At 52.5% G+C, this 27,318-nt stretch overlaps 1 protein-coding gene across 2 annotated transcripts; it reads left to right on the forward strand.

Annotated features, from left to right (window-relative positions):
* Positions 1 to 8: 8 nt before the first annotated feature.
* On the forward strand, positions 9 to 26,300 carry MAP2K3 (mitogen-activated protein kinase kinase 3; the record flags this gene model as incomplete). 2 transcript variants are annotated; one of them, XM_084236861.1, is made up of 12 exons in its annotated part: positions 9 to 75; positions 14,266 to 14,332; positions 14,718 to 14,766; positions 15,843 to 15,956; positions 16,160 to 16,279; positions 17,465 to 17,581; positions 18,909 to 18,960; positions 20,290 to 20,417; positions 20,903 to 20,980; positions 24,360 to 24,499; positions 25,496 to 25,541; positions 26,107 to 26,300. In XM_084236861.1, 12 exons carry the CDS (start codon positions 27 to 29, stop codon positions 26,188 to 26,190), a joined length of 1,044 nt encoding a protein of 347 aa, XP_084092987.1. In that variant the 3' UTR covers positions 26,191 to 26,300. The 2 variants fall into 2 exon arrangements, with proteins under 2 accessions (XP_084092987.1, XP_084092986.1); XM_084236860.1 differs by having other exon boundaries at positions 27 to 75; positions 25,466 to 25,541.
* Positions 26,301 to 27,318: the final 1,018 nt, after the last annotated feature.

Genomic DNA, 27,318 nt, shown 5'->3' on the forward strand with positions numbered 1-27,318 from the left:
TCGCCGTCCGCGGACCCGCTGACCCCATGGAGTCGCCGGCCTCGAACCAGCCCGCCGGCATGCCCCCGTCCAAAGGTAGGAGAGCCCGGCCCGGGCCTCGGCTTCACCCCCGTCCCAGTCCGGGCCCCGGGCTGCGGCTCCGACATTTGCGAGGTCGCACCCTGGCCCGGGCAGCACTTCCACCCGCCCAGCTACCCCCTGTGCGCGCCCTGTGCCTGGTTCCACTCTGGGACCTCACCTGGACCCTCAGCTTAGCATTTGGGATTGTCCCAGGCCCGAACTCAGTTTAGAACCTCGTTCTGACCACGCCGCTTGAGATCGGGAACCTCATTCTGACCTTAACTTAATTTGCGCCTTAACTGTGCCCTGGACAGGAACTCTGCCAATCTGGATCCTTCAGCAGCACCCAGGTAGATTCATTCTGATTTTGCTTCCATTCCCGGGGCCCACTGTATCCGGGCTGGGATTTAAGGACTCCATAGTGGTCTCCTCCTGGGGACCTCATTGAACGCCCCCCTCACCCCCCCAGCGCGTACACGCGAGTGCCCTGGCTACACTCCAGCTTAGAAATTTCCTGTCCTCTTCTCCACCAACTCTCCATCATTGTAGGCCCCAGGTTACTCCATCTCTGTCAGGCCTGCATCTCATCCCACAGCCCTGAACCCCGGGGAACCTTCCACCCTACCCTGATGCACAGTCCCCTTTCTATCAGCTCCTCCTTGTTTTGAGTTGCAACCTTTTCCTGCACTTGGGGCACTCACCCCCTTGCACCCCAGATTCTGCAGGGTTGCCTGCTGCCAGGCCTGTCCCTGTTGCCTGTGGGTTCTCAGCCAGCTCCCAGGTCAGAAATGCTGGCTATGCAGCCGGCTTGCTCTTCTCTTCTCCAAGTAGCCGGCCTTCCTGGAAATTTTTGTGAGGTGGCGATTTCAGCGGCAGCAGTGGGATTTGTCATGCAGAGGGGGGAGGATGAGACTTAGAGGGCGAAAGGGGGATTTTTTTTTTTTTTTGGCAGGAAGAGGAAAGGATGTTTTTGGCATTTCGGGAGTCTTAACAGGCTGGCCTGTGTGAGAGATTTTCAAACCGGACATAGCTGTAATGAATGGGCTGCCTCCCCTCTCCTTAAGCATACTGCTGCCTCATCCTGCATCAGGGGTGTCTTTGGGTCTAGGTTTCCTTTTTTCTCAAATGGGAACAATCACACCTGCCCTCTGTGGACTTCTGTTGTATAACTGGAGATAGTGAACACTAAAGAGTTTAAGGTGAGTGCGTGCAATTAGGTGAAGAGCCCAGCGTGGCACCTGGCACAAAGTAGCTACTGAGGAAGGGACGATTGCTGTGTGGCTTGTTATTGTTACCATTTTTCTTCTTGGTAAGGCCTCAGCCATGCAAGCTCAAGACCTTGCTTCTGTTTGGGTTGCAGCTGCAGAGTGGGGTGGCGAAAGTTAGCACTTAGTGGGCGGGTACTCAGATGTTGACCTACCTCACTTCCCTAGAGGATCTCAGGCAGCAGAAGGGCATTTGGGGTCCCAGAGAGGGTGTGGGTTTTTCCTTGCCCCTGCTGCTAGTGGCTGTGGTGGCTGTGGGCCGGAGCCCAGCCAGCAGGCCTGGTGGGCAGGGTAATTACGTCTTACATAAGTGGGAGGCCGGATCCCTGACCATTGCCCAACCACTGTGAGTAACTCCTGAGGCACTTGAGGGGGGAGGTGGCCAGGGAGGGACTTGCTCAGCACACCTCGTGGAGCTTGGGAACCAGGAAATTAGATGCTTTTCCACTTCTCCAGCTCAGGGTCTAAGTTAGCTTGGTCACTGCTGTGGGGCTTGGGGCAGGTCCCTAATCTCTCTGGACCATGGTGTTTCCACGGGTAGAAGGAAGAAGTTAAAAGCAATGTTTGTTTATGAAGTCCCTTTCAGCTCTCCCAGGCAGGATATTCCTCATCAAAATCAAAGTTAAAGTTGCTGGGTTGTGAAGGGAGAAGTCTTGGAATATGGGGAAAAAGCCCTGCAGGGAGATACTGCTTGGCCCCCATAAGCTGTGTGACTGGAGCTCTGGCATTGCTCGCTCTGAGTCTCTGCAGAGAGAGGAGCAGGGTGAAATTCCAGCTTGTGGATCCAGGTAACAGATGATGTTGGGTGGACTGGTTGGGGGACCAGAGACTCCCCTCAGGTCAGGGGCCCCATCAGCCTCTTTGGGGTCTGTGGAAGGATATAATGGGGGAATCACAATGCATCTTAACCAAAATTCTTAAGCACTCCCACTTACCAACTTTTTTTCCCTGTGCCATGTATTGCTCACAGCCCCATTTACTGATAAGACAGGTTCAGAGGCATTTGGTGCCTTGACTGAGGTCACACAACTGTCATGCTAGAGCTCTAGGGTTCCATTTAGGGCTGTATATCTCCAAAAGTCTCCCTATTGCTTCCCTTTGCCTCATTCCTGTGCTGGATGCTTGAGCTAGCTGGTGGGACACTCCCCTCAATACTCTGTACAGTGGAGTCTCTTTTAGACCATGTTCCACTTGGAGGATAGACTGAAGCAGAGGTGATTCCTCTTGTGTGCATGGCCCTTTACAGTTGGCTCATTGCATGTTCACTATAGTCGGACCCATCTGACAGATGACAAAGGCAGGGTCAGACGGGGGAGTGGCTGAACTGAGTTCACAGAGCCATGGTGCCCTCCCCATCCTGGCATAGAGCCCCAGCACCATATTCTTTTCTGCCTTTTGGGAAGAATTTAAACAAAGCAGGGTGTGGCTGTCACTCGACCTTATGGAAGTTTTATCTTTGAGCTTCCTGCCTTGCAGGGGGTGCCCTGCCCAGTGTTCCATGGGCAGGCCTGGGGAGTTTTCCATGAGTGTAGGAGGCCCCAGACCCCATGACCCTGCTGGTTTTCTTGCCCACATCCCATCTTTGGCTGGGGTCAGAGGCCAAGGGCAGTTGGTGCTGGGGCCAGTGGGCAGGGGCACATTTGGTCGACATAGTACAGCTCTGCTGCCTCAAGCAGCAGAGGGGGACCACAGTTCCCCTGCTGCACTGTGAGCACCATCCACGTGCGCACTTCTTGGCTGATGTTCAGTTGATTCCCAGTTGCCTGATGTGCCCTGTGGGGACACTGAGGCTATAGGAGCACTGTCCGTGTCCTGGCTCAGCCTGCAGTGGCTGCAGCAATATCCCCCACCCCACCCGCCAGTCCTGTCATGTCCCAGCTATCGGAAAGATTAGAGGGTGGCACCTTGGGACTTCCCCCACCCCTGGCGTGACGCACAGGAAACTCTCTATCAGCCAGCCCATGGCTCTGGCTCTGAAAGGAGCAAAGTTCTTAGTTGCCTCTGTGGGGAGAGGGCTGGGGCAGCGGGAGGCTTCCGGTGGGTGAGTCAGCGGGCACTGGGCGCTGACTCACCCACCGGGCATGCCAGCCGGCTCACTGCTGCTTAAAGGGGCTATGCCCTGGGCTGGTGGGTGTTGGGGGCTGCAAGCCCCAGCCTTGCAGGTCGGCATCTGGCCCGGAACTGGGCTCCGGAGACAGCCTCTTCCTGGACCTGTGACTGGTCTGGGACCCCGCAGGCGGGCCTCCTGGCCCTGTGCCTGCCCCGCCCAGGAACTTCCTCTGTTAGGCAAGGGCCCTGTTTCCTCTTGCTCATGGAGCAGGTGGTGAAAGCTACTTACTGCCATTGGCCCAGGGGTCCTCAGGCTTAAACTGCTGCCGGGGGCTCAGGGAGGGTGAGGCCATGGGTGGTGTGAGGTCTGCCTGAGCTATTGGGAGATAGGTTTGGAGAGGTGAAGACTGCCTGGGATCAAATCCCAGCTGAACCCCATTTTGCTGCATGGTATTGGGCATGGCACGTCTGGTACATTGTCTATACTCTGTAAATGATTTCAGTCCCCCGGGCACTGCCCGGCTTGTAGATGAGAGGCCTCACCTGTAGAATGAGGTTGAGAGCTCTGCTGGTCTATCTTTCTGGTTGCCATAATGATAATAAACCATAATGATAGTCTTATTCCACTCTTGCTAAGTCTTGCAATTGGATATAGCAAGACTGTCCTGCCCACAGATAACCCGGCCTGAGCAACAGCTTGGCAAGACAGAAATTGGGGGCAGTGCCTGGGTCTGGGGGGTAGATGGATCTGCATTCAAATTCTGACTTGCTGTACTGCTTCCTGACTTTCTCATGTGTCCTCTCTGACCTGTCTCCTCTTCTGTAAAGTGGGAATAAACACCCCTCCCTTGAAGGGTGGTGGTAAGATTGGAGAAAGTGTTTGTCAAACGAATGGCATCTGTTATGATTTTTCTTGTTGTGATGGTCATGGCAGTTTTTCTTGGTGGATGAATAAATAGGACCAGGACCTCTGATGAAGCACTTGTGAGCTCTGTGGCATGAGGTCTCTCTGGCTGCAGGGTCCTATAATGCCAGCTGGAATGTACCAGGTTCTTTCCCCACTGGTCCCCAAATTGGAGATGGGTGCTCCTCATGGCCCCTTGGCCCTTCCTGGGGAGCGCTCTCAGAGAACAGAGACTGGGTTCATGTCTCTCTTTGTAGGTCTGCCTTGCCTGGAACTTGGGGAGGTATTGGGCAGGGAGTCTCCTGGGCCAGCCTCAGTTGGCAGAACTTATCAGTGCCAGGCATAGGACTGGTGGTGGATACAAGGATGTATGAGGAGTTTCCTGACTCCACCTGGGTGCAGAAGGCCTTGGGAGTTGTGGACCTGAGGTCTAGGTCTAGGTCAGGTGTGTTGTGACACTGGGGGTCTGGATGCAGGGATAGTGGGCACAGAGTGCTGGTGGCTATGGGGAGCATTGTCAGTGTCTTTGGAGGAATGCTTGTGCCACTCTTGGGTCCAGGGGAAGAACGGTGGGTAACAGGATGGGGGATGCCACACAGTGATCCAGAACTCTCTCCCTGTTGGGTGGGGTGATGAGGCAGGCCTACCCTGGATTCATCTCCCTGACTTTAGGGCTTATAGTCCCTCTGGGACCATCCATGTCTCCCTACATCTCTGCTTCCCCATGTTGACACTGAAGTCAGGCCTGCCTGCTCAGTTGCTTCTGTAGATACCACCCCCAGCCGTGGGCGTGGGAGTCCCAAAGAACTTTGTCTGAAGGACAGACAGCTTTGGGTAGCGGCCACGGCAGCCTACTAGCTCTCTCTGCAGCTCAAAGACCAGGCCTGGGCCGGCACCCAATCCTGAGAGGGTGATCTGGTTTACTCTGAAGGGGCTTTCCTGCTCGCCTGTCCCATGCATAGGTCCTTCTTACCTTCTACCTGCTCTGGTGTCATGGCTGAGCTGGCATTCCAGGGGCTGCCCTGGCTTCTCTGGGGAGGCCATGTCCAAATGCCCACCTGGCAGCTGATGCCCTTTCCCCTGGGCTTGTCTGCACTGACCTCTCTGTCTGGGCTGGGTCTGCACTCTGCTGAACTGACACCTTCAGGCTGCTCCCTGCCCTGGCACATGGGACCTCTGTTCCTTTTGCATTCTGTACATGTAAAATACACACCAAAAAGACATGTAGAACCTATCTTTATATTTTAAAGAATAAAAATAAAATGAATTCTGTGTACCCAGTACCCAGCTAAACCAACTGAACATCACTATACCCCTTCACTGCATCTCCTTCAACAACGGTCCTGACATTTGTATTAATCACTTCTTTAATATTATTTTTTTTAAAGATGAGCGCTAACATGTGTGGTATATTCAAGCTCCCTGTTCTGTAGAATCCCCTGGCTGGTGTGCGCACATGTGATAGTGGGGAGAGGAGAGAGCTAGCCAGCCAAATTCAAGCCTGTCTCCTCCACTCACAAGCTGTGTGGCCTCAGTTCCCACATCTGCATCATGGGGATGATATTAGGAACTAAACTGCAGGTTTGTTATGAGGATTCAGTGTACTCATATATAGACGTGCTAAGTATGTGGGCTGGCTCAGTGTATATGAGTACTTGCTGCTGTTGTTATTGTTTCTTTAAGTGAATCTTAAATTCCTGGGCCTGGGCAGTGCTTATCCTGTGCAGCTGTACTGACAGCCCTGACTTTCCTCATCTGCGTCACTGTGCTAATGCCTCCAGCTTCGAAGGCTTGTCCTAACGATTGCATGAGCCAGTGGGTGTGAAGTGACAAGCAAAGGGCACTGAATGTCATGGAGGCATTTGGTCATGATCAGGAAGTAAATAAGGAGCTGAGGAGTGTGACTGTGCACCCAGTAAGTAGGTGCTTCAGTGGTGGTGGGTGACTGTGGAGACCTGGATGGGAGGTCTGCCCAAGACGGCCTTGAGTGTGGGAGCTGGAGAATGGTCCTTGTCCTCCTGTGTGTCTATGACTTGGCCTTCTGGTCTATTCTGTACCCGCCTGCTGCTGGCACAGTCCTCCCCATCCCAGGTTGACTGGGACAGACCTCATGTTCTTGCTGGGTGAGCCTGTGTGGACTTCCAGTTGGGAGGGGTTTTAGGATTAGCTCTGTCTGGACTCCCTTTGTAATCTGCTGGGCTTCAGTGTTCTCATCTGAATAAAGGGGTAGAAAGCACCCTTCTTTCCCTTTCCTTCCCTCAGACCTGCTGTTGAGGGCGAGAGGCAACTTCAGGGATAGGTGCTGCATTTGAACTTGAGCGAGGTATTGGTGTTTTTACCACCAAGAATACCTTTTTGGGTATTTCTCCTCATTAACCCCAAGTTTTATAAGATTTTGTTGTGACACTAATGATAATAAAAACAAAGATGGCATTTTTAAGTGAAGGTTAGTTTTTACTATTTGGCATGAGCAGGTATGTGGGGCCCATGTCAGTGCACATGGGTGGCCTGGGATAGCCTGGTGATTGCCCCAAGTGGAGTTTTGTGGGCACTCAGCCCATGAGTGCAAGCACAGGGAGGTCCCGTTCCCCTGAGGTTCGGCGAGGCTTGAGTGTCACTTACGGAACAGCCCTCCCCAGTCACGGCCTCTGGAAACCTGGAACTCGGGCTCTGTAGTCTGCCAGCCCCCCTGCATCCTGGGGCCCACCTTAGTGACTGAAAGCCTTTGGACCAGGGCCCAGGCAACCACTAACCGGACCCGTTTTGTGTCAGGCCTTTCATGTGCACTATCTCATTTAGCTCTTGGTTACCTAGCAACACAGGTATGTTGTCATCACTGAACTTTAGGAGTGAGTACACGGGCCTTGACTTAGGAATGAGTGACTTGCCCAAGGTCATGCAGGTCTGTCCTGTGAGCTTGGCGTTGTATGAACAACTCCTGACCTGTGCTTCTCCTCTCCTGGAGGTCAAGGCCACTGCGTTTCCCAGAACATCAAGGGAGGAATTCGGAGGCTCAGAGAGGTGTTGTGACTTGTTCATAGTCACACAGAAGTTCAGGTGTTCTGATGTCAAAGCCCTACCTTCCCTACTTACTTTCTGTTGGCTTCTGCCAAATTGACTTGGGGGGGGGATACTGGAGTGATTGTGGCTGATGGGTGGGGAAGCCAGGACCTGGTGGCCCCAGGGCAGAAGCACTGCAGAAGTACCCCGGCCTGTACTTGACTCTGCTGCTGCCCTGATGTAACGCTGGTGTGTAACCCTGGACCTCCAGCGCCAGTGTCTGCATTGGGCAGTCTCTGAGGCACTTGCAGCTGTGAGCAGGCCCTCCTGCTGGGAGCCCCTGAGAGGGGGCCAGTGAGCCCACTGCTCCCTTACATGAGGACACTGAGGTCCCCACTGTGTTATATGGGACTTCTTCCTCTTTTATTTATTTCATTTAATTTGCTTACATTTAAGTAGCTGTTACTATACTTGAGAATCTCAAAGGTACAAAAAGGCAGCTTTTTGCTTCTAATTCTTGCAACCTTCTGTGGCCAGACCAGCATTTTCTCTCCCACTGATCCTGCTTACCTTTCACTCCTGCCATGCCAGGAACTCAGCTCAGTCACCTTGGAACAATCTCACCAGTCTCTTGATTTTACAAATACTGGGCCTAGGTGTCTGTGTCTGTAAAATGGCGCTTCTGTTTATGCCTGCCTCTGAGAGTTGCTGAAAGGATCAAAAGAGATAAGGTTAATACTTAGTGCAAGCTGGCACAGAGGGGCTCACTAATGTTGGCTGGGCCTTATCTGTTTATCTCATGGAGCTGCATCTCAGTGATTAGTTCCTCAAGGTAGACTTTCTGGGAAACAGGGCATTTGGATGGAACCAGGTAGTCCCCAGGGGGAGTGGTCCTGTGAGCTCATGCCACTAGCCCCCAGAGGGTAGCTGCAGGTTGCCCTTCCACCCTGTACCTCTTGGGCAGGATGGGAAGGCTGGTCAGGGTAAGGGGGCACTAGCCCCACATGAGACCCCATGTTAGACCAGGTCCCCCTCTTCTGCACCTGCCTGCTGAGGTTTCTATCTCCTTCCTTCCCTCCAGGTTTGTCTGCACTTGCTGTTCCCTCTGGACCATTTTGGCTCTAGAACTTTCCATGACTGCCTTGTCCTCTTGGGGGAGGGGAGGTCCTGGTCTGCTCACTGGGGGTGATGGGTGCCTGGGGTGGGCAACCACACACCTCACATGTGCTTTGCAGATGAACACGGCCTCGAGGTGAAGGGTGCTGAGTGTCTCAGAAACCAGATTCCAGTGGAATCAGAAATCATGAGAAGCACCCGAAACACCCCAAAGAAGGTGGTGGGAGTAATAAATGAGGCGTCAGTATTGCTCTTGTCATTGGAAACCATGAGATGTGACTGAGTGTGATCTCAAGTGGGGACTCCTTTTGTGAACAGAGGCCTTGGCAGAGTTCAAGGCGAGGGGTTGTTCTGCCCCTTCCTCTCATGAGTGGACCTCAAGAGAGAGCGGCACAGTCCAGTCTGTTCAGAATCTCCCTGAGCTCCTGGGTGCCAATGTGGGCTGTGGGTGGGGAGGTCCCTCTCTAAGACTCTGCCAGCATTTGGTCAGAAGCCAAAAGACCTGTCTTCATGTCCATTTCCCACTGGATACTCACTGTGTGGCCTTGGTCAAGTCACCTCTCCTTTTGATAAAAGACTGGTGAAAATACTTCCCTTGTGGACCTGCTGAGAGAATTAGCAGAGGGGCCATTAAGGTGGAGTGCCTGGCATTTTCTAGGGGACTCTGGTTTTCTAGAACAGTCTAATCTAATCTTCTACACCTCAGGTGGTACTAGGCATGACACTGATAACCATAGGACACTCCTGCAGGTCAGTCTGTTATCTCCATGTCACAGTTGAGGCCACAGTGCCCAGAGAGCTTAAGTCACTTGCCTGGTAGCACACAGCTAGGAAGTGGCGGGATTCTAATTTGAAGCCAGGCTGCATGGCTCTAGAATCTGTTCTTGTAAGCCTTCTAACTGCTTCTCTGAGAGAGTAACTACAATAGTGACTTGTGACAAGTGACAGGAGAGAAGCCAACTGGATGCTGGGAGGACCAGTTGCCAGGAAGCTTAGCTAGAACCATCAGGAGAGCCTCACTGAATAGGTGAAATATAACAGCTAGGATGAAATTGGTGGAAGGGTGTTCTAGGTAGAGGGAACAGAATGTGCAAAGGCCCTGAGATGGGAAAGAGGGCAAGGAAGAATTGAGGCACTGGTGAGAGTTGTGTCTGAGTCTGGGGAGACCCTGTCTCTGTGCCTTGGGTCGTTGGCTGAGTTCCCTGTTCCCTGCCTGTGGTACTTCTGGGAGGCTGGAGTGGGCCGAGGACACACAGATGCCTGGCCCTGTGCCCACCTGTGCCCGGGGCCCTGCAAGCTGAGGCTGGTGACTTGTTGTGGTTTGGTGGTGGCAGCCTGTGAACCTCTGTTTGTTGTGGCGACGGTCGTCACAGTGGGCCTGCACCTGGGCAGCCCTGGGCTGCCTGGCCATCTGGGCCTCAGCCTGACATCTGAGGCAGATAGTGGCAGTGGCTGGCGGCTTGTGTCCTGTTTCTGGGCTGTCTCCATGGCGGCCTCACCCACTCCCTCTGACAGCTGCTGTGGATGCCCCATGGAACTCATGTCACTCCAGACTCAGGCCTGGGGACTCTGAGGCAGGTAGAGCAGGAGGTCAGGATCATACTCTTCCATCATCCCCATCCATGTGCGGTAGCCTCTCTCCTTCCCAAGTCGGGAGGAGGCTAGTGGGAGCATTGTTCCACCTCACATGGTGCTATCTACCCAGCCTGGCCATAGAGTGCTGCTGACAGTGGGAAACTAAGGCTTGGTGAGAGGGAGCACAATTTACCACATTTTCAAGTACCAGGGTGGGAGATGGGTGTGCAGACTGGAGCCTGAGGAAGGCGAGCATGGGACCAAGAGGAGAGATGGTCCAGGGAGAGCTGCTTCCTTGGTTGCCACATGCCAAATGAAGTGCTGATAATACTCACCTGCTCTTTAAAAACCCCATGACTACAGCCTAGAGCCCCTTCCCCACCTCAGAGGCCACTGGGACTTGGTTTGACCCAGGAGCAGCATAGAAGTTGCACAGAAATGATGGCTCTGCATGGTTTGGCATTTCTTTTCTCTACTGTGTAGAATATGCTGGACCCAGGGAAATCTGGGGTGCCTCTGGGTTCCTGTTCAGCAGGAGATGCCCTCGTGCTCCTTTTGGGAAGTATAGCAGGCCTATTTGTGCAGCTGACAGGAGAAGCTCTCTGCAGGAAGGATGCCGTGAGCCGCCATCCTTGGGGTGTCCAAGTCAACAAACCCAGAAGAGACCAGCCAGACCCCTGACTCATTGTGCGGTGACGTCACCTGTAGGCCTCAGTTTTCCCAAATAAGTGAGGCTAAGAGCTCCTCCCTGGAGGATTGTTGGGGCATGTGGAATAGTGCTTTGATGGATGCAAGAACTTTTGGGGGGACCCATTTGGTCCCTGACAACCAGCCATGTTGCCTCGTGTAATATGGAATGAAAACACCTCGTGCACAGACCGAGATTAGGCGACCGTTGCACCCCAATGCTGGGTAGTGGAGTGTGGGCACCTAGTGACTACAGCTGTTGCTGCTGCAGTCATTATTTGTGAAAACTTGTTTCTGAGGCCTCTGGGCAGGTCCTGAAGCCTGGGTAGGGGTTCTGAGATGGCAGGTAGGCTGATGCCTGCCCAGGGCCATTCTGAGTGCCCTACCTGATAACTCTGCCAGGTGGGTGCTGTGTTCCTTCTCATTGTGTATAGGAGGATACTGAGGGAGGATCAGAGTGGCTTGGTTATCTGGCCTATAAGGGACAAAGGTGAAATTTGAACTTAAGGCAGAGTCATGATTTTGGCTACAAAGTTAACATCAAGAGCTGAGGCTGGTGCCCCATTTGGCTGGCTCCGGGGCCTGGACTGTGCTGTCAGGTCCCTGGCTGGGTAGTGGGTGTGTGACCCACCTCTCAGGGTCTTTGGCTGGCATTGTGCCTGCTGCTGGCTGTCAGAGCACAGATGGATGTACCTCACTCTGGCTTCTGGGGGTTCCTGGGGTGGATTGGTGGAGAGACTGTGGGTATTTGTCTGTGTTGCCCCTTGTACTCTGACCACCCTGCACCCACTGCAGACACTGGGACCCCATTCTCACAGGGACTGTTAGGTTTCCTGGTTATTCCTCCAGATCTGGGATATTAGGGCCCCGGGCTTGCCTTTACAGTGGCAGTAACAACACCTTGCTTTCAGAGGCTGGAACCGAACCTGGTTCTAAGTGGCTGGCATCTCCCAGTGCTCTGTGCACACCCATGGCAGATGGTTCAGGCCTTTGGGTGGGTCCTGTTCCCTTTGGCTGCAGCCAGAGTTCACCAGCCCCTGCTGGTGAGGTTGGGAGTATGTGGGGGGTAGGGCAGTGGGGTTGGGGCTGGTGGCTAGGAGGAGGATGTTCTTACAAGAGCAGGCTTGTGGGCAGTACAGCACTGTTTTTTCTAGGTGGTTTTGGGAGTCATGGCCAAGTCCCCACTCAGGAAGTGCAAGACCCAGGCCCACCATGCTCCTACTAGGTGATGCCCTCATGTCTCTGAACACTTCTTTCCCACCTCTGAAGTGTCATTGCTCCTTCTTCAGAGGGTGACCCTAGCAGACAGTTCTCTCTGCTGTGCAAGCCTCAACGCCTAGTCCTACAACTGCTGATTCTTTACCATTGATTATGTGCTAGACACCCAGCCACTCTCAGCTAGCCAGCCCCTTGCCTGTACCCAGGGGGTGAGAGGGAGGGAGAACCTGCCTGGCACCTGGGGGTGGCAGTCGGCTTCCTGGGGTGTCCTTGGAAAGGTGATAAAGGCAAGAACTTGGAGGGGATGGGAGAGAAATGTGCACGAGGCTTTGGTCTCCAGAGCTGACCCTGGTTGCTGCCTGACATGGAAGTCTGGCCCTGCTAACACCTCTGGTCATCTACCCTGCAGCCTGGGCCTCCTTACCTGGGATGTGGGTAAGCCCTGTTCCCACCTGTGGCCATGAGGCCCAGAATTGTGCATGCTGCAGGCACTGGCTGGACTCTCCTGAGGCCCTTCTTACCCATGTCCCTGTTGGCTCGGCAGGCAGGGCTGGTGAGCGGCACTGCACACAGATGGGAAAACGGAGGCCTAGAGAGCTCTGAGATGTGCGGGACAGTGGACAGGGGTGATGCCCTGCTTTGGTGCTGGCTGCCCTGGTAGACCTACCTCCCCTTTTCCCAAGAATTGGAGCCCCTTGGCAACCCACTCTCACCTCTCAACCTGATGTGGAGGTACAGGGCTGTTGGGAGGATGCTGTAGTTTCAGGTGTGGCTTTGTATATGGGGTGACTCCATGTCCCCCCTCTGTACCATGGGCAAGGTGGAGGGAGGTGACCCTGGCACAGCCACCAAAACAGTAGCTTTGGGAGCACATGAGACCCAGAGCACCTCTGTTCCTGTTCTCAGGTAGCGGCTTGGAATTTACCTTGCCGGCCCTTGCTGTCCAGGGGAGACATAAAGGCATTCAGCACGCCCTGTGTTGCCCTAGAAAGCACATGGTCTATGGGAGCAGCAAATCTGGGCTTATGTCCCAGCCCAGCTCTGACACATTGTTTTGACCTTGGCCTGGGTTGCTTCTCTTTGTGGCCTCAGTTTTCTGATCTGAGCAGTGAGTGGGTCAGTGTGGGGGCCTCTGGAACAGGCAGGGTCATGGAAAGGAGCCATCTGCCTTGTGTTGGGTCCTTGCTTTCATCTTTGTATTTCTCCCCACAAGTGCCCCCTTCAGTGTTAGTGTCCTACTACACAGTTGGGGAAGCTGAGGCTGAGAAGGGCCAAGCTTGCCTGTGCATATCCCGCTGCTCTCTACCCTGCCCTTTCTGGCCATGGATCATGGGCTGCGCTGTGAGTGATGCCCACCAAGACCCAACCCAGTGTTTTGCTCTGGCCATGGGTCCCCAACCTCCTTCTGCTGCAAGCCTCCTGAAACCACCCTGTGGAGGGTGCCTATGTGCCAACATGACAGTTGGGGGAAATTGAGGCTCAGCAGAGCTGGGACCTGAAAGGAGCTTTGTCTGTCCCAGATGCACCCACCAAGGTTAAGTGCCACAGGTGGGGATGGAGGCTGTGCAGGTTCTTCGGGCTGTTGGAATAAAGCACCACACGTGGGCTTAAACAACAGACACTGTCTTGTAGTTCTGGAGGCTGGAAGCCCAAGATCAAAGTGTCAACAAGGCTGCTGGCTCCTTTTGAGATGTCAGGAAAGGATCTTTCCAGGCCTCCTTGGCTTGCACATCGTCTTCCCTCTGTGCCTGCTTGTGTCCAAAATTTCCCCTTTTTTAAGACTCCATTATGTAGGATTAGGGTACACCCTAATGACCTCATTTTAACTTAGTCACCTCGGGGAAGGCCCTATTTCATAATAAGGCCACATTCTGAGAGACTATAGTTTTGACTTCAATACACGAATTTCCAGGAGACAAACCTCAGCCTGTAATAGAAATCCAGGACATAGCACTTCTGTACAGGGTGCCTCAGGATGGGCATCCTGAGTCTTGGTGCAAACCTTGGCTGCTCAGACGTGATCCACCTGAGGTGGGTGCTCAGTGGCCATCCGCTGGGTGCCCTGTGTGGTCAGGTCACAATGGATCGATCAGGTTCCTCGAAGGTACACTCTTTTCTCGGGCAGCCGTGGGGTGACTGCCCATGGGCAGCTTCCAGGAGGGCTGGCAGAGCGTGGTTACTTCCATCCCGGGTGGGCACATCATCTGGGTGCCCAGGAGGTCTTGGGATCCTGGCATGGCACTGATCACACTGACCCTCAGGTATCTGTGTCTGTGTCTGGGGTCCCTCTAAGGCAGGGAACCTGAGTCATCTCTGTCCAGCCTACGGGGAACCCAGGGGACTCTGATTAACTGAGCATGGATTTGATGCCTCACTTTCTCTCTCTTTTAGCAAAGTCCAAGAGGAAGAAGGATTTACGGATATCCTGTGTGTCTAAGCCACCCACACCCAACCCCACGTGAGTTTGCCTCAGTTTCTCCCTGGTTCAGCATGGAGGGGCTTCTGGAAGAGGCCCCAATGGAGGGGAGCAGGCAGGGGCAGCAGTGGCACGGTGGCATGGGGACTCACAGGCACTGCATAGCTATGCTCTGTCCTCTCACCATCTCAGAATGGAAGGGCGAGGCCCTGGCACATCCTGTGACACTGAGTGCCTGTCACAGCAGATGCTCAGTGTCTGATGAGACGAGGAGTAGCAGACATGTCCCTCTGGCTACCTTGACTCAGGCATCATGAAGGGCTAGTGTGGGGTGTGGATGGAGCCAGGAGCCCAGGCTGGATTGCTCCTTCTGTTGGGGGAAGGGTTAGTTCACTCTGAGGCTCACAGGATCTGCTTTCTCCCCCAGACCTCCCCGGAACCTGGATTCCCGGACCTTCATCACCATTGGAGACAGGGTAGGCACTCTCCACATACCCTGAGCAGGGCCATTGAGTCTCGGAACCTCGGTGTCTTCTTTGATAAGTGGGCAAAGCTAATCCCGGAGGCCATGGGAGGTGGCTGAGGTGGTGGACATAGCTGGGCTTTGGAGCGCTGCTTCCTGGATGCTGGTGTAGAACCCTGTGCATTGCCTCTCTGACCCTCATGTCTAGAATAGGGACAGTGGCCAATCTTGTGGGATCTGGTGAGCCAGAGCTGGCATAAAATCTCCCAGCCTCAGAGTTTGGATCATGGAGCCACCTGTCCCTGTATCACCTATAGGAACAGAGTGTTGAATGTACCCTGGCCTTACCTAGACCTGGAGCAAACCCTGTGCCTTGTGTCCAGGAAGCTGCATTGCACATGTGTCTCCAGTGGATACCAGTGACTGAGAATCCTGCTCGGGCACCATGCATCACTTACAGGACAGTCCCAGGGTCTCTAGGCAGAGACCCCACTGTAGGGCCTTCTCCCAGGCTTCTGTCTCTTCCCTAACACCACTGTTAGATGTCCCGTTTGTCAACTTACATGTTGCTTTTCTGTCTGCCTCTTGTAATAGAGAGCAGGATGGAGAGCAGGCTGTCCAGGGCTATACTGCTCCCTGTGAGTGGACCCTGTGAGTCCAAGACTCTAGTTCTGTTTTCTCTGCATCCCCAGTACCTAAAAAAGGGAATTTCACATGGTAGGTGCTCAACAAATAGTGAATGAATGAATGATTCAGTCAGTCCCCTGAGTGGGGTGTGGAGGAGGGACAGTACACCTCTAGGGATTCTGTGCTGGTTGGGGCATTCACAAGTCCTCTTATTTATACCTCACAAGAGCCCCTGGACATTGGTGCTGTGCTTGTTTTATAGCGGCAACATGAGGCTCAGAGAGGTTGAGTGATGTGTCCCCAGGTCACACAGTAGGAAGTAGATTGTGCAGGATTTGAGCCCAAGTCTGACTGATTGGCTCTCCTTTCTTTCTGCTGCCCCAGCTGTCTCCATGGGACCAAGTGTGAGGGCTGGTTTCTGACTTGCCCGCCATCAACCCCCTCTTTTTTCTGTCCCCTAAGAACTTTGAGGTGGAGGCTGATGACCTGGTGACCATATCAGAGCTGGGCCGTGGAGCCTATGGGGTGGTGGAGAAGGTGCGGCATGCCCAGAGTGGAACCATCATGGCTGTTAAGGTAAGCATGGCCTCACCCTGCCCCAGCCCCATCTGTCCAGGGAGCCCTGGCTTGGGGGACACTGTGGGATTGCCTGGAGGAGGTGTGTGGGCTGAGCCTACCTGTGGTGTCCCTCAGCTCCTGACTTGTTCATATAAAAGATGGGGGTGGGGTGGTTCGCCCTGTGCCTCTTGGCACCTGAGTTGCAACCTTCTTCCTTGCAGCGGATCCGGGCCACCGTGAACTCGCAGGAGCAGAAGCGTCTGCTCATGGACTTGGACGTCAACATGCGCACAGTCGACTGCTTCTATACTGTCACGTTTTATGGGGCCCTCTTCAGAGAGGTGCGGCCCTGGCTGAAGGGTGGGAGGTGGGTGCTGGTCTGGGAGCTCAAACAGTCCCCGACCTGCCTTGTATCTGCAAACCTGCCCCCTCTGTCTAGCCTGCAGCCCTGACTTATTCCAGGCACTTGAGAGCTCAGGCCCAGGATTTCCTGCAGGTTGGAGCTCAGAGCAGGTATGGGGTGGAAGTGGGTGAGCGTTGGACTTGGTCCACTGAGAGGACTGAATGCAGGGTGAGAGAGGAGTCAAGGGTGATATCAGGGAGGGTGGCCTTCAGAGTGAGAAGATGGGTGCCTGCTGACTTGACTCAGGTGTCATGAAGGGCTAGTGTGGGGTGTGGATGGAGCCAGGAGCACAGGGTGGATATGCTGGTTTTATATGTTGATTTGCTACCTACACACCAGGGCTCCCTTTGCCTGTGCTCACTTCCTCAGCACTTACTTGTTCCCTGAGTTAGCTGGGTGCAGGGACTCCAGAGGTGAGTCAGCGCTTTGTCACCTACTTATCTGATTGGCTGAGTACCAACTGTGTGCCAGGAGCACTGTCATTGGTGCTGGGTTGACAGAGGCACACCTGGGCCTCGCCTGGGTCAGCACTGTCAGGAAACTCAGGTGCCTTTGCTACCCCAAGGAGAGGCCACACCCAGCCTTTCGGATGGCTGTCTTGAGGGTACACAGGATATTGCTGGGGACCAGAGGGCAGGAACTGGCAAGAGCATTGCAGATGGAGGAGGGACCCACCCCAGATCAGAGCTGGGATGAGCCCCGTGTGTTGGGGCTGTAGGAGCTGAGGCAGGAGGGGGCCACAGGGCTGCATCAATATGCTGAGACTGGATCCTGAAAGCCCTTGTTGGAGGGACCTTGTCACGTGTGAATTTTAGTCATTTCTCTGTAGAAACTGCTATGGAATTAGGGATCAGATGGGGGAGACCAGAGGTGATAAAGCAAGGGAGCCTGGTTCATGGACTTAGCAATTCAGACAAGGCTGGAAGGGAGAGGCAGGCAGAATGAGAGATTTGGGGGGCAGAGTGGGAGGAGCTGACATCTCAGAAGATACCTCTGCCTGATGGGGTAGTAAATGTGTTTGAGAGGCCTTGTGGGTGCAGGAAGAAACAGGCACCAGGGCAGACCATTTGAGCATAGCTGCAGCTCTGGGTGACCCAGGATGACTTGTGGGTGTCCCCCATAGGGAGATGTGTGGATTTGTATGGAGCTCATGGACACGTCCCTGGACAAGTTTTACCGGAAGGTGTTGGATAAGAACATGACGATTCCAGAGGACATTCTGGGGGAGATCGCTGTGTCTGTAAGTAGCCTCGGGCTGGACAGGGTTGTGGTTTCCATTATGAAGCCCGTGCCTCGGCCCTGCTGCAGCCAGCACTGAGTCTGACCTGATGCTGGTCTCTTGGGCAGGGCTGAGCCCCAGTGTGATCCTGAACCTGGGGACTATCCCCAGAGGTCCAGCTTCCTTACCCTGGACCTGATCATCTTGCTGAGGAGATCCTAAAACCACAAAGATTTGGCAGATTCAGGGGCGCTAGGTCTTCACATGTAACTCCCAAAAAGAATTTCATAGTTTCATCATATTAAAACTGTCCTGTGGGAGCTCACAGAGGTATAATAAGCTAAGTTGGGGAAAAAGTTAGTGTCCAAAATGCTCACCTTTTGAAGATAAACACATGCAATTTGCAGCAATGTGGATGGAGCTGGAAGGGATCATGCTCAGTGAAATAAGCCAGAAAGAAAATGAAAAATACCGGATGGTCTCACTCATAGCAGGAAACTAGAAAACCTAAATAAGGGACCAGGGAAAAGAATAACTATGAGAAAGAAAAAATCAAAATCAACAAACAACTATGAACCAGAGACACACTAATGGGGGGGGGGCAGGGAAAGAAGGGATAGAAGGGATTGGGGTCAAAATAAGGGGGTTGCAATTGTACAGGGAATATAAAAATAAAATTAAAAAAAAAAAACCCAAAATGCTCACCTTTTGAGGTTGAACGTTCCTAGAGGAGGGCAGCAACCCTTGGCTCGAGCACCTAGTAGTCAGAACCAAATAGGAAATGGAATCAGTTATAACAGTGGTTCTCCAAGCTGACTGCATTGGGGAGCATTTAAAACATACCCATGCGGGAGTATTCAGTCAGCACCTTTGGGATTATTGCTCAGGCTCCATCAGTGTGTCTTCCTGAAGGAAATGACTCCAAGCATGTAGGCTGCTGGCTCTGCTTAGGGGAGGGGTGAAGTGACAGGGAACCGCAGAAGGACTGTTTTGTATCCAGGAGTCTGGTAGGGGGTGCTGATGCCCGCTCTGGGGCTCACAAGTCTAGGATTTTGCCAGGGGTCTTGGGTGGGTACATCGTATTCCTAGTATAGTTTTGGGCATGAGACCCTGGCCACTTGGGTGGGAATGAAGGAGCAGTTGTGTGTGTTGGCACAGGGCTGCCAGGACACAGGGCTGAGTGCTGGCATGTGGGCAGAAACCTAGGGTAATAAGGGTATATATGTAGGAGAGAAGACAGATGGACATGGTCGGGATGGGGCAGGGATTGGGGGCTGTCTTACGGCCATGTTGATGATACAGCTGGGTTTACATCTGTCCTGTCTGTCTCTTCCCATCCCAACACTAGATCGTGAGGGCCCTGGAGCACCTGCACAGCAAGCTGTCTGTGATCCACAGAGGTCAGTGCCTGGCCTGTTTAGGGGAAGGTTTGCAGGGGCAGAAACAGAAGACTCACACACGTGGACTTACCTGGGTCTGCTTGGTGGGAGGATGAGATTTCAAGATGAGTCCATTGAAGCTCAGGGTGATGAGCTGTGCCAGGCCTGAGGGGTCCAAAGCCCTGCCTGCTTCCCAGTCCAACCACTTCTGACTTCTCCAGGCCACTATCTCGGTCTGCTCCCAGCCCAGCCTCTACCTTTAGGTTTGCTGGTCCTTGGAGCCAGGACTGGATTGGCTTTTGTTATGGGAAGGCTGACTAGTTTTGTTTGACATGTAGTTTACGTGTTGTGAAATGAAATGTACAATTTGGTGAACCTGATCAGAGTTTATATAATCCCTCCCTGAGAGATGCAGGATGTTTCCACTCCAGAAAATTTCCTTAGTCCTCCCTGGTCTATCTCTGTCCCCCGACCATACCTCTGATTTTCCCACAGTAGGTTGGTTTTGCTTGTTCTTCAGCTTCACACGTACGATTCACAGCATGTATGTGCTCTCTGACCAGCCTCTTTCCTCTGACCTAGTACTTAAGAGATGCAGTGGGTTGTGTATGTCCATGTTCTTTCATTTTCCATGCTGAGCAGTTCACTTACCCAGATACACTACTATTTAGAGAGTTAATTAGACTAAGAGTCCTTTGACCACTTGGTGGTGTCCCAGCCTCTGCTCCAGGTCACCTCTGTTTGCATTTTGGCCTGGAATCTTCTGTTCCATCTGTGTATTTATATCCATACTTCTAGCCCCATCGAATGCATGTGTAGTGCATGTGTTTTGGGTGTGCGTTTGCGGGAAGATTCCCTGCTGTATGCCCTGTCTGCCTCCTGCTCTGTTGTGGAGCAGACTCAGTGTTCACATCAGATCTGCCTCCTGTGTTTTAGCTGCTGGACTTTCTGGCTAAACCCGCCCATCCTCAGTGTGGACACTTGGATGGTTTCTAGATTCTCATCCAGTTATGCCCCGACCCTCCAGTCAGGGAGGACCCCAGAGAACAGGTTATATAGGAGGTGGAGCCTGGCCTCCCTGTGAGTCTGCACAATTGGGACTTGCCTTGCCCTCTGGACCTCATATCCAGAGTGCTGCTGGTGGAGAGTCTCAGGCCTGGGATAGAGCACCGAGCCCTGACTTCCTTCCCCACTCTTGGCTAGTGGCTGGAGTTCCCTGGGCTGCACTACCCTAACTGTGTGACCTCAGTCTCCCATATAACCCCCTGAGCCAGGGGGCTTGGGAGGAGCTAGCAGGCCTCTGGGGGGCTCCACAGCTGGGAGCTGAAAAAAGTGGATCTGTCCTTGCAGATGTGAAGCCATCCAACGTCCTCATCAACAAGGAGGGCCACGTGAAGATGTGCGACTTTGGGATCAGCGGCTACTTGGTGGATTCTGTGGCCAAGACGATGGATGCTGGCTGCAAGCCCTACATGGCTGTGAGTGGTCCCTGAGGAGAAACTGCCAGGCCTTGGCCACCCTGGCGTGTCTTCTGTCTGTGAGGGCATGGCCTCCCTAGTCTCCACATTTCCTGCCATAGAGGGGCAACCTGCTGCCCAGCCTGCCCAACAGCTTCCTTTCATCTGTTGTTAATGGCACCTCCAGAAAACCCCTTTGGATGAATAATTTTGTGGTTAAAATTAGTAGAGGTAACTGTGAAGTTTGTGCAAGATGCGGCCCCTCCCCAGTGTCCTGAGGTGGGGACACCCCACCAACCTTCCTTTCTGGGAGAGGGTAGCTGCGAGGCAAGATCATCAGCACAGAAACCTGGCCCTCTCTGCCCTCAGTTTCCTCATGTGTGCCATGGGGAGGTGGGACAGGATGACCCCTCAATGTTGGGGTGGAGGAGGCAAGATCTGGCTGGGGAAGATTTGGGTTTCTTCTCTGAGGTTGGGTACTGATGCCTCTCTGTTTCCTGTTACAGCCAGAGAGAATCAACCCTGAGCTGAACCAGAAGGGCTACAATGTCAAGTCTGATGTCTGGAGCCTCGGCATCACCATGGTACCACCTGGGGCAGGGCTGACTCTGCTGGTCAGGTGGGGCCGAGGGGCTGTGCCTGGCTCCCTGAGGTTTTGGGGAGTGTCAGATAGTTTAGACCCTGGAAAAATGTGTTGGCTCCAAAATCTGAGAAGAAAATGTGTCCTTAATAGTGATATTTAAGGGGATGCTACAGGGAACATTGTATTCTTCAGGGGTGAGGTGTGGCCCTCACAGCAATTCTCACATCTGTGGTAATCTATGTGATGTGTGTTTGGAAATCACAGCCAGTGCACTTGCAGTGAGCCCCTGTATGCAAATGATTTCAAAGGCAAAATGGTATGGACCTTCACAATTTTTTTCACCGCAAGAAGTATATTGTCTTGGGTCCCAGGTGTAGTGGGAGAGGTGGGGCTCTACTTCTGGGCCTTTGGGGGCAGGTTCTGGCCCCCAGCCAGCTGCAGTGGGTGCCTCTGAGATTCAGGGGTAGGACTGGGCTTGTATGCCTCTTGTTCTTTCTAGAACTTCCCAGCAGCACCCCCTTGCCCCCCCAACTGCCAACCTGGGCCAGGGCTCCCCAAGGTATGGGCCTGGGTTGTTAGTTATGTAGAACACAGTATAAGTGCTATGTAAGGATGGACTGGAGGGAACCACTGGGATACCAGTCCCCCAACCTGTGCTAGAAGCTGTACATGAGATCTGGGCACCTGGGAATCATTGCTATCTAGCCCCCAGCATGAGAGAACCCAAGTGACACAGCCTGAGTGGCCATTGGCCCCCCCACCACACCCCCATGATCAAGACTGATGGGGGAGTGTCAGGGTAGATCTATTCTTGATATTTTCACGGTGTCAGCACACTCCCTGTCCCAGTGCCTCTGGCTTCTTGGTGTTGTTGGGGTACGTCATTAACCCCAGTCAGTGACATACATGGTGGGAAGGGGTCTGTAAAAAGGTCCTGAGGGGTGGGGCTGGCTCTGGGGTGGGCATAGCAGCACAAAACTTCCTCATAGCATGGTGGTATCAGGGTGGTGGACATATTTATGGGGGCCCCTCCACCAGGAGAGGGCTCAGAGGTGTGAGGCTCCGACTGGACTTCCACCTCATTGTGTTGGTCAGAGCTAGTCACAGTCAAAGGATAGGTTCCAGGGAAGATAGACTGGCAGGCGCACTTGGGAGAAGGCTGCTCTGGCCTAGGAGATAGCTCCCTTAGTACTGGTTAACTTCCCCCCACAGGTTACAAAAGTAACAATATAAGCACAGGCAATAGAAACACATATTAAACAATGTAAATACAATATAAAAACACAGAAGAAACTAAAAGGGGAAAAACCCCATAGTTGTTCCTCTCAAAGACATATGCCCTATCCTCCCTGTTGTCAGCTGCCAACATTATAAATTTCCACTAGACTTTTTAAAAAACATACAATTTTTTATTTTTTCTTTTCCAGTAAGCATCATATCATCCATATTTCTCTGGGTTGTTGTAATCTCCTGTAGGCGTCTCTCTTCTAAAGACTACCGTCATCTGCTGCCATCTATTGCCATCTACCACCTAGTCCCCACTCTGGTTGTGTCTGATTTTTTCTTTCAGTGTGAAATCCCTCCCTCTCTTGGGAGTGAGGGTCTGGGAAAGCCCTGAGAGGCTTCCAAGGTGAAGCCCCCTTGGGTGGTGCTCTCCTGGCAGTCTCCCTCCAGGTTTGGTGAGTCAACCCTGGGTGGCTGTCAGCAGACCCTTGACTGCAACCAGACTCAGACCCATAAGGGCATGACCCAGCATGGACAAGGAATAAGATCCGGGCAGGCTCTCGGCCTTAATGAGCATCGACCATGTGTGGATCACATGACTGGGGTATGACAGGCTGTGACACAGTCACAGCTGAGCCCTGTGACAGGGCCAGTTCCCTGGCGCTGGGCAGTTTGGCTGCTTCTAACTATTTGCTATTACAGATAACACCACCCCATGCATCTTTGTGCCCAGAAGTAGCTTTTGGTTTTGTTTTTCATCCTTTGGGCTTTTTAGAAAAATCACCAGGAAAAGGATCACTAGGTCAAGGGTTCAGATACTTTTCTGTTTTCCTGATAATAAATTCTGGTTGGCTGCTGGTTTCTTTGGGTCCCATACAGAGCCTTCACTTCTGCATGATGGAATCATGAAAATTCTAGGAAAGAGTGCCTTGTATTTGCCCTGTGAAAACACAGGCACACGCACACACGTACACACACACACAGGATGACACCACCCCCACTGCATTGTCAGCTCCTCCATCTGTGGCGTGTGTTTATGTCTTTGCTGGAAAGGGGTCTTTAGCCTAATGGGAAGGCCCTTTCTAGCACAATAATTAGTGATCTGCTCAGGCACTGGTTGCCAACACTTTGCATTTGTTTGAGCTGAGGTCTCTTCCGTTCATTACGGTGATTATGGCCTGTCAGTATGAGGCCTCTGCTATTCCAGGCAGGGGCCTGGGCTGACCTGATTTGGTTTTTTTTTTTTCCATCTTGAAGTCAAAATTGGAACTTGGAATTTGTCATAAGTTAGCCATTTTTTTCCACAAATGACTTCCAACCAGCTGCAGGTGAGGTTAGTGCCTGGCTTGGGTGCAGAGGCCAAGTGACTCCGATGTCTCTTGGGGAGGCCCAGATCCTGCAGGAGTGATGAGACCACCATGGCCTTGTGTCCTGGGTGTTCAGAAGAAAAAAGTGATAGGGTAGAGCTGGGAAGGCTTTCTGGAGGAAGAGGCGTTGGTGATAGGCCTTATAGGATACTGGTAGGTGAGCAGTTAGGGCTCTACTGAGGAGGGGCTGCAAATGTCATTTACTGATAGGTAGGCTGTTGCTGGAAGTGAAGTATGCCTATGGTATGTGGGACTCCTGGTTTAACAGTCCTTCCAGGGTTGGGAGAGATAAGTATATGAGAATCACTTTGTTCCCTTTTGCCTCCTCTGTAACAGTGGCCCAAATAAATGGTGGCAGATGCTTAAGACAGTACAGAGACATTAGGGAGGGGAGTGGCCTGTGGTGAGCAGGAAAGCTGTCATCTATGTGAGGTGCTTTGTGACTGCTGCCTGTGGAAAAGTGACTCAGGGTTGTCACCTTCCCTGGCTTTTCCAGATTAGCTAGAACCTAGGTTTTTATATAAAATCTTTTGAATTCAGATTGTTTGAAAATCTGATGATGGTCAAACCAATGACAATTTAGATCTGCTGGGTCAAAGGAACTTACTACTGGTGTCCCCCTAGTTTTTGTCTTCACTCTGTGTCACGTGTCACCGTTGACCTCCCTTGTGGCCCAGCTCTGGACCCTGGACCAGGGTGGCAGGTTTTCAGATGTCCTGCATCCAGCTGTAGAGTTTGAGTGTGTCTTGGAATTGGGGCACCTGACTAATGCCACTGTCCACATTGCAGATTGAGATGGCCATTCTCCGGTTTCCATATGAGTCCTGGGGAACCCCGTTCCAGCAGCTGAAGCAGGTGGTGGAGGAGCCATCCCCCCAGCTCCCAGCTGACCGTTTCTCCCCTGAGTTTGTGGACTTCACTGCACAGTGGTAAGTTTTCAGCGAGCACTGCGAGAGCTTCCCTGCACCCTACTCTATACCCCTCCTTGTCTTGGCCACATTCTAGCTCCTTCTGGCCCTGTGCCCTTTAACAAATAGCAAAGCATTAAAATATGTAAATGTGACAAACTGTGGTCCTGGGGGGATATTTTAATATAGTCCTAGAAACAATAGTCTAGGCAGACTGAAAAAGAAAACAAAAGCAAGTGGAAGATTTGAATAGCATAACAAACAAACTTGCTTTCATTGACAGTTAGAACTTTGACCAAATTAAAGATGGCCAGGAGAACCTTCTAAAAGTTAATTGTGTTTGAGGTTGCAAAATAAATTGGGAAAAAGAAAAAAGGCAAATTCACACAGACCATGTACTCTGATCGTAGTTAAGTAAAATACTAAAGAGGAAAAAGCTACATGGAAATAAGTAACTTCTTCTAAAATAACCCTTGGATTACTAATGAGATTTGTAAAATAAAATCACAACTCTCCAATAGTGAGACAATGAGAACATGATGTATCAACAGCTGTGTGTTGTGGACAAAGAGATACTAAGGAAAATTCAGAGCCTTTGTTTCATTATCAGCAAATAAGAAAGACTGAAAATGAATGTGGCAGACAGAGTTATTAGTCATTTTTAAATGTGGGCCTCTCCTCTTCCAGAAACCAGGATAATGATTAAGGATAACCAAGTATATGGTTATAAATTGTGCCACTTTAGTGTCATTTCTGTATTAGGACCACTAGGAATTCTGTAGATTATTGTAGAGACAAGACAAGAAAGCTAAGATCCCGAGACACAGAGAGTCAGTCCCAGATTTGTAGTGTGCACCCAAGGCTCCTACTCTGCCCCCGAGAAGAGCCCTGTCTCTTCTTCCTCAGCCTCAAATGCATGTGTTCCCCTTGCTGTCTGGTCATGGGTGAGCCCAGCCTGCAGGGCTGGCACTCACTCCTCCATGCCAGCCTGCCCCAGCCTGCCCTGTTCTCTCCTAGCTTAAGGAAGAACCCTGCAGAGCGTATGAGCTACCTGGAACTGATGGTAAGTGTGTGGTAGGAACAAATTGCGGGCAGGGGTGGCTCCTAGTACTGATTGATTTAGGGACTTAATCACTCTTGTGCTCCTGGCTCCCTCATCTTCCTCCACACCCACCCCTGTGAAGGCACACACAGGCGGTGCTATGACAGAAGGGGAAGCTGGTGGGAGGGCAGATGGACCATTGTTTTTGAAGGCATCAGGGAAGGCTTCATAGAGGAGATGGCATTTGAACTGTCCTAGAAGGACGGGTTAACCTGCTGATGGCGAGAGTGGAGAGGGCACTCCACATGAAAGCCCCAGCCAGCATCCTGGCACCTGTGGGGAAATGTGTGATGAGTGGCTGGAAGAAGGCTGCAGAAGACCAAGGAGGAAATCTTCAACAGTTTCTCACAAGGACTGCTTTCTGGGGGTGGAGGTCCTCGAGGGATGGGTAGGAGTTTGCCAGGCAGGAGCAGGGTATCCCAGGCGGGAGAGCTCATAGGAGCTAGGCTGGGTTAGGGAGGCAGGAGCATCTCTACTTTGCCCCTCACCACCCATCCAAAGTGAATGCCTTTCCTTATCCCCCCAGGAGCACCCTTTCTTCACCTTGCACAAAACTAAGAAGACAGACATCGCTGCCTTTGTGAAGGAGATCCTGGGAGAGGACTCATAGGGGCCGGGGCCTGGACCCCACTCCGCCCTCCAGAGCCCATGGCCTCCTCTGCCGGGCAGTGCTTGCCCACATCCATAAGCTACTGCCACCTGGCCTTGGGCATCAGGAGGAATCAAGGGGGCTACTCCTGTTCTGCTCAGCAACAGGCCATTGTTCCCAAGTGCCAAAGAAGCAGAACCATTGGGGGTCCCCAGCCAGGCCCATGTGGGTCCTGCCAGTGCCTCTCTCCCTGCTGCTCCAAGGACCCCAAGTCTCCAGCCCCCAAGACCCTGGACTTGGAGGGGCCTGGATGACCTTGTCATATGCTGCTGCCCTTGGCAGACAAGGCAGCCGCTGCTGTGTGCAGCCACTGCCTTCACCAGCCCTGGATGCCACCAAGTTGTATATTTTTTTATCTCTTGACTGAATGGACTTTGCACACTTTGGCCCAGGGGGCCCAGCCACACCTCTGTTCCAGCATCAGGGGGCAGGACACAAGAGGGGGATGAGCCATGTGAATTCCCCTGAGATTCCCATTAGGGAGCTACCAGGAGCCACCCAAGGCCTTCACCCCACACTGGCAAACAGGGCTTCTAAGGGACCTGGGTTACAGCCCAGCCCTCCACCTCCAGGGTGTTGTTTCACTTTTTTGTTTTTTTAATTTATCCTTTCAATTTTTTTTTTCCCTTTAGCTTTCTGGGTTTGGCAGTTTTTCTTGCATGGTTTGGAGCTGATCACTTTTCTTCCACCCCCTAGGGACCAGCAGGCAGTGACCCGCCCTTTCTGCTCAGGCTGGGGTCTAGGGGGATGTACCCAAGGTCTCTGCTCAGAGACGTTCTGGGGAAACGTCCAGCTCACTCTTCTCGGGGGCTGGCGCAACAGGGGCTGTGGACTTGCTTTTTGGTGTTGTTTAAAAAAAAAAAAAAGAAAATATATTTTTTGAAGAAAGAAAGGACTGTGCCCGTTCTGGGTCTTATCCCCGATGGGTTCAGACAGTTACCTGATTGCTGTTTTAATTTAGAAAAACAAAAAAAACCAAAAAACAAACAAACAAACAAAAAAAACCAAAACAAACATGGGACAAAAGGTTGTGTGAGACTGTATGTCATAGCGACGAGCCCTTCCTCAGGGAAGGTCTGGCTTCTAGAA

Source organism: Talpa europaea, assembly GCF_964194135.1.
Source record: "Talpa europaea genome assembly, chromosome: 7".
NCBI lineage: Eukaryota > Metazoa > Chordata > Mammalia > Eulipotyphla > Talpidae > Talpa > Talpa europaea.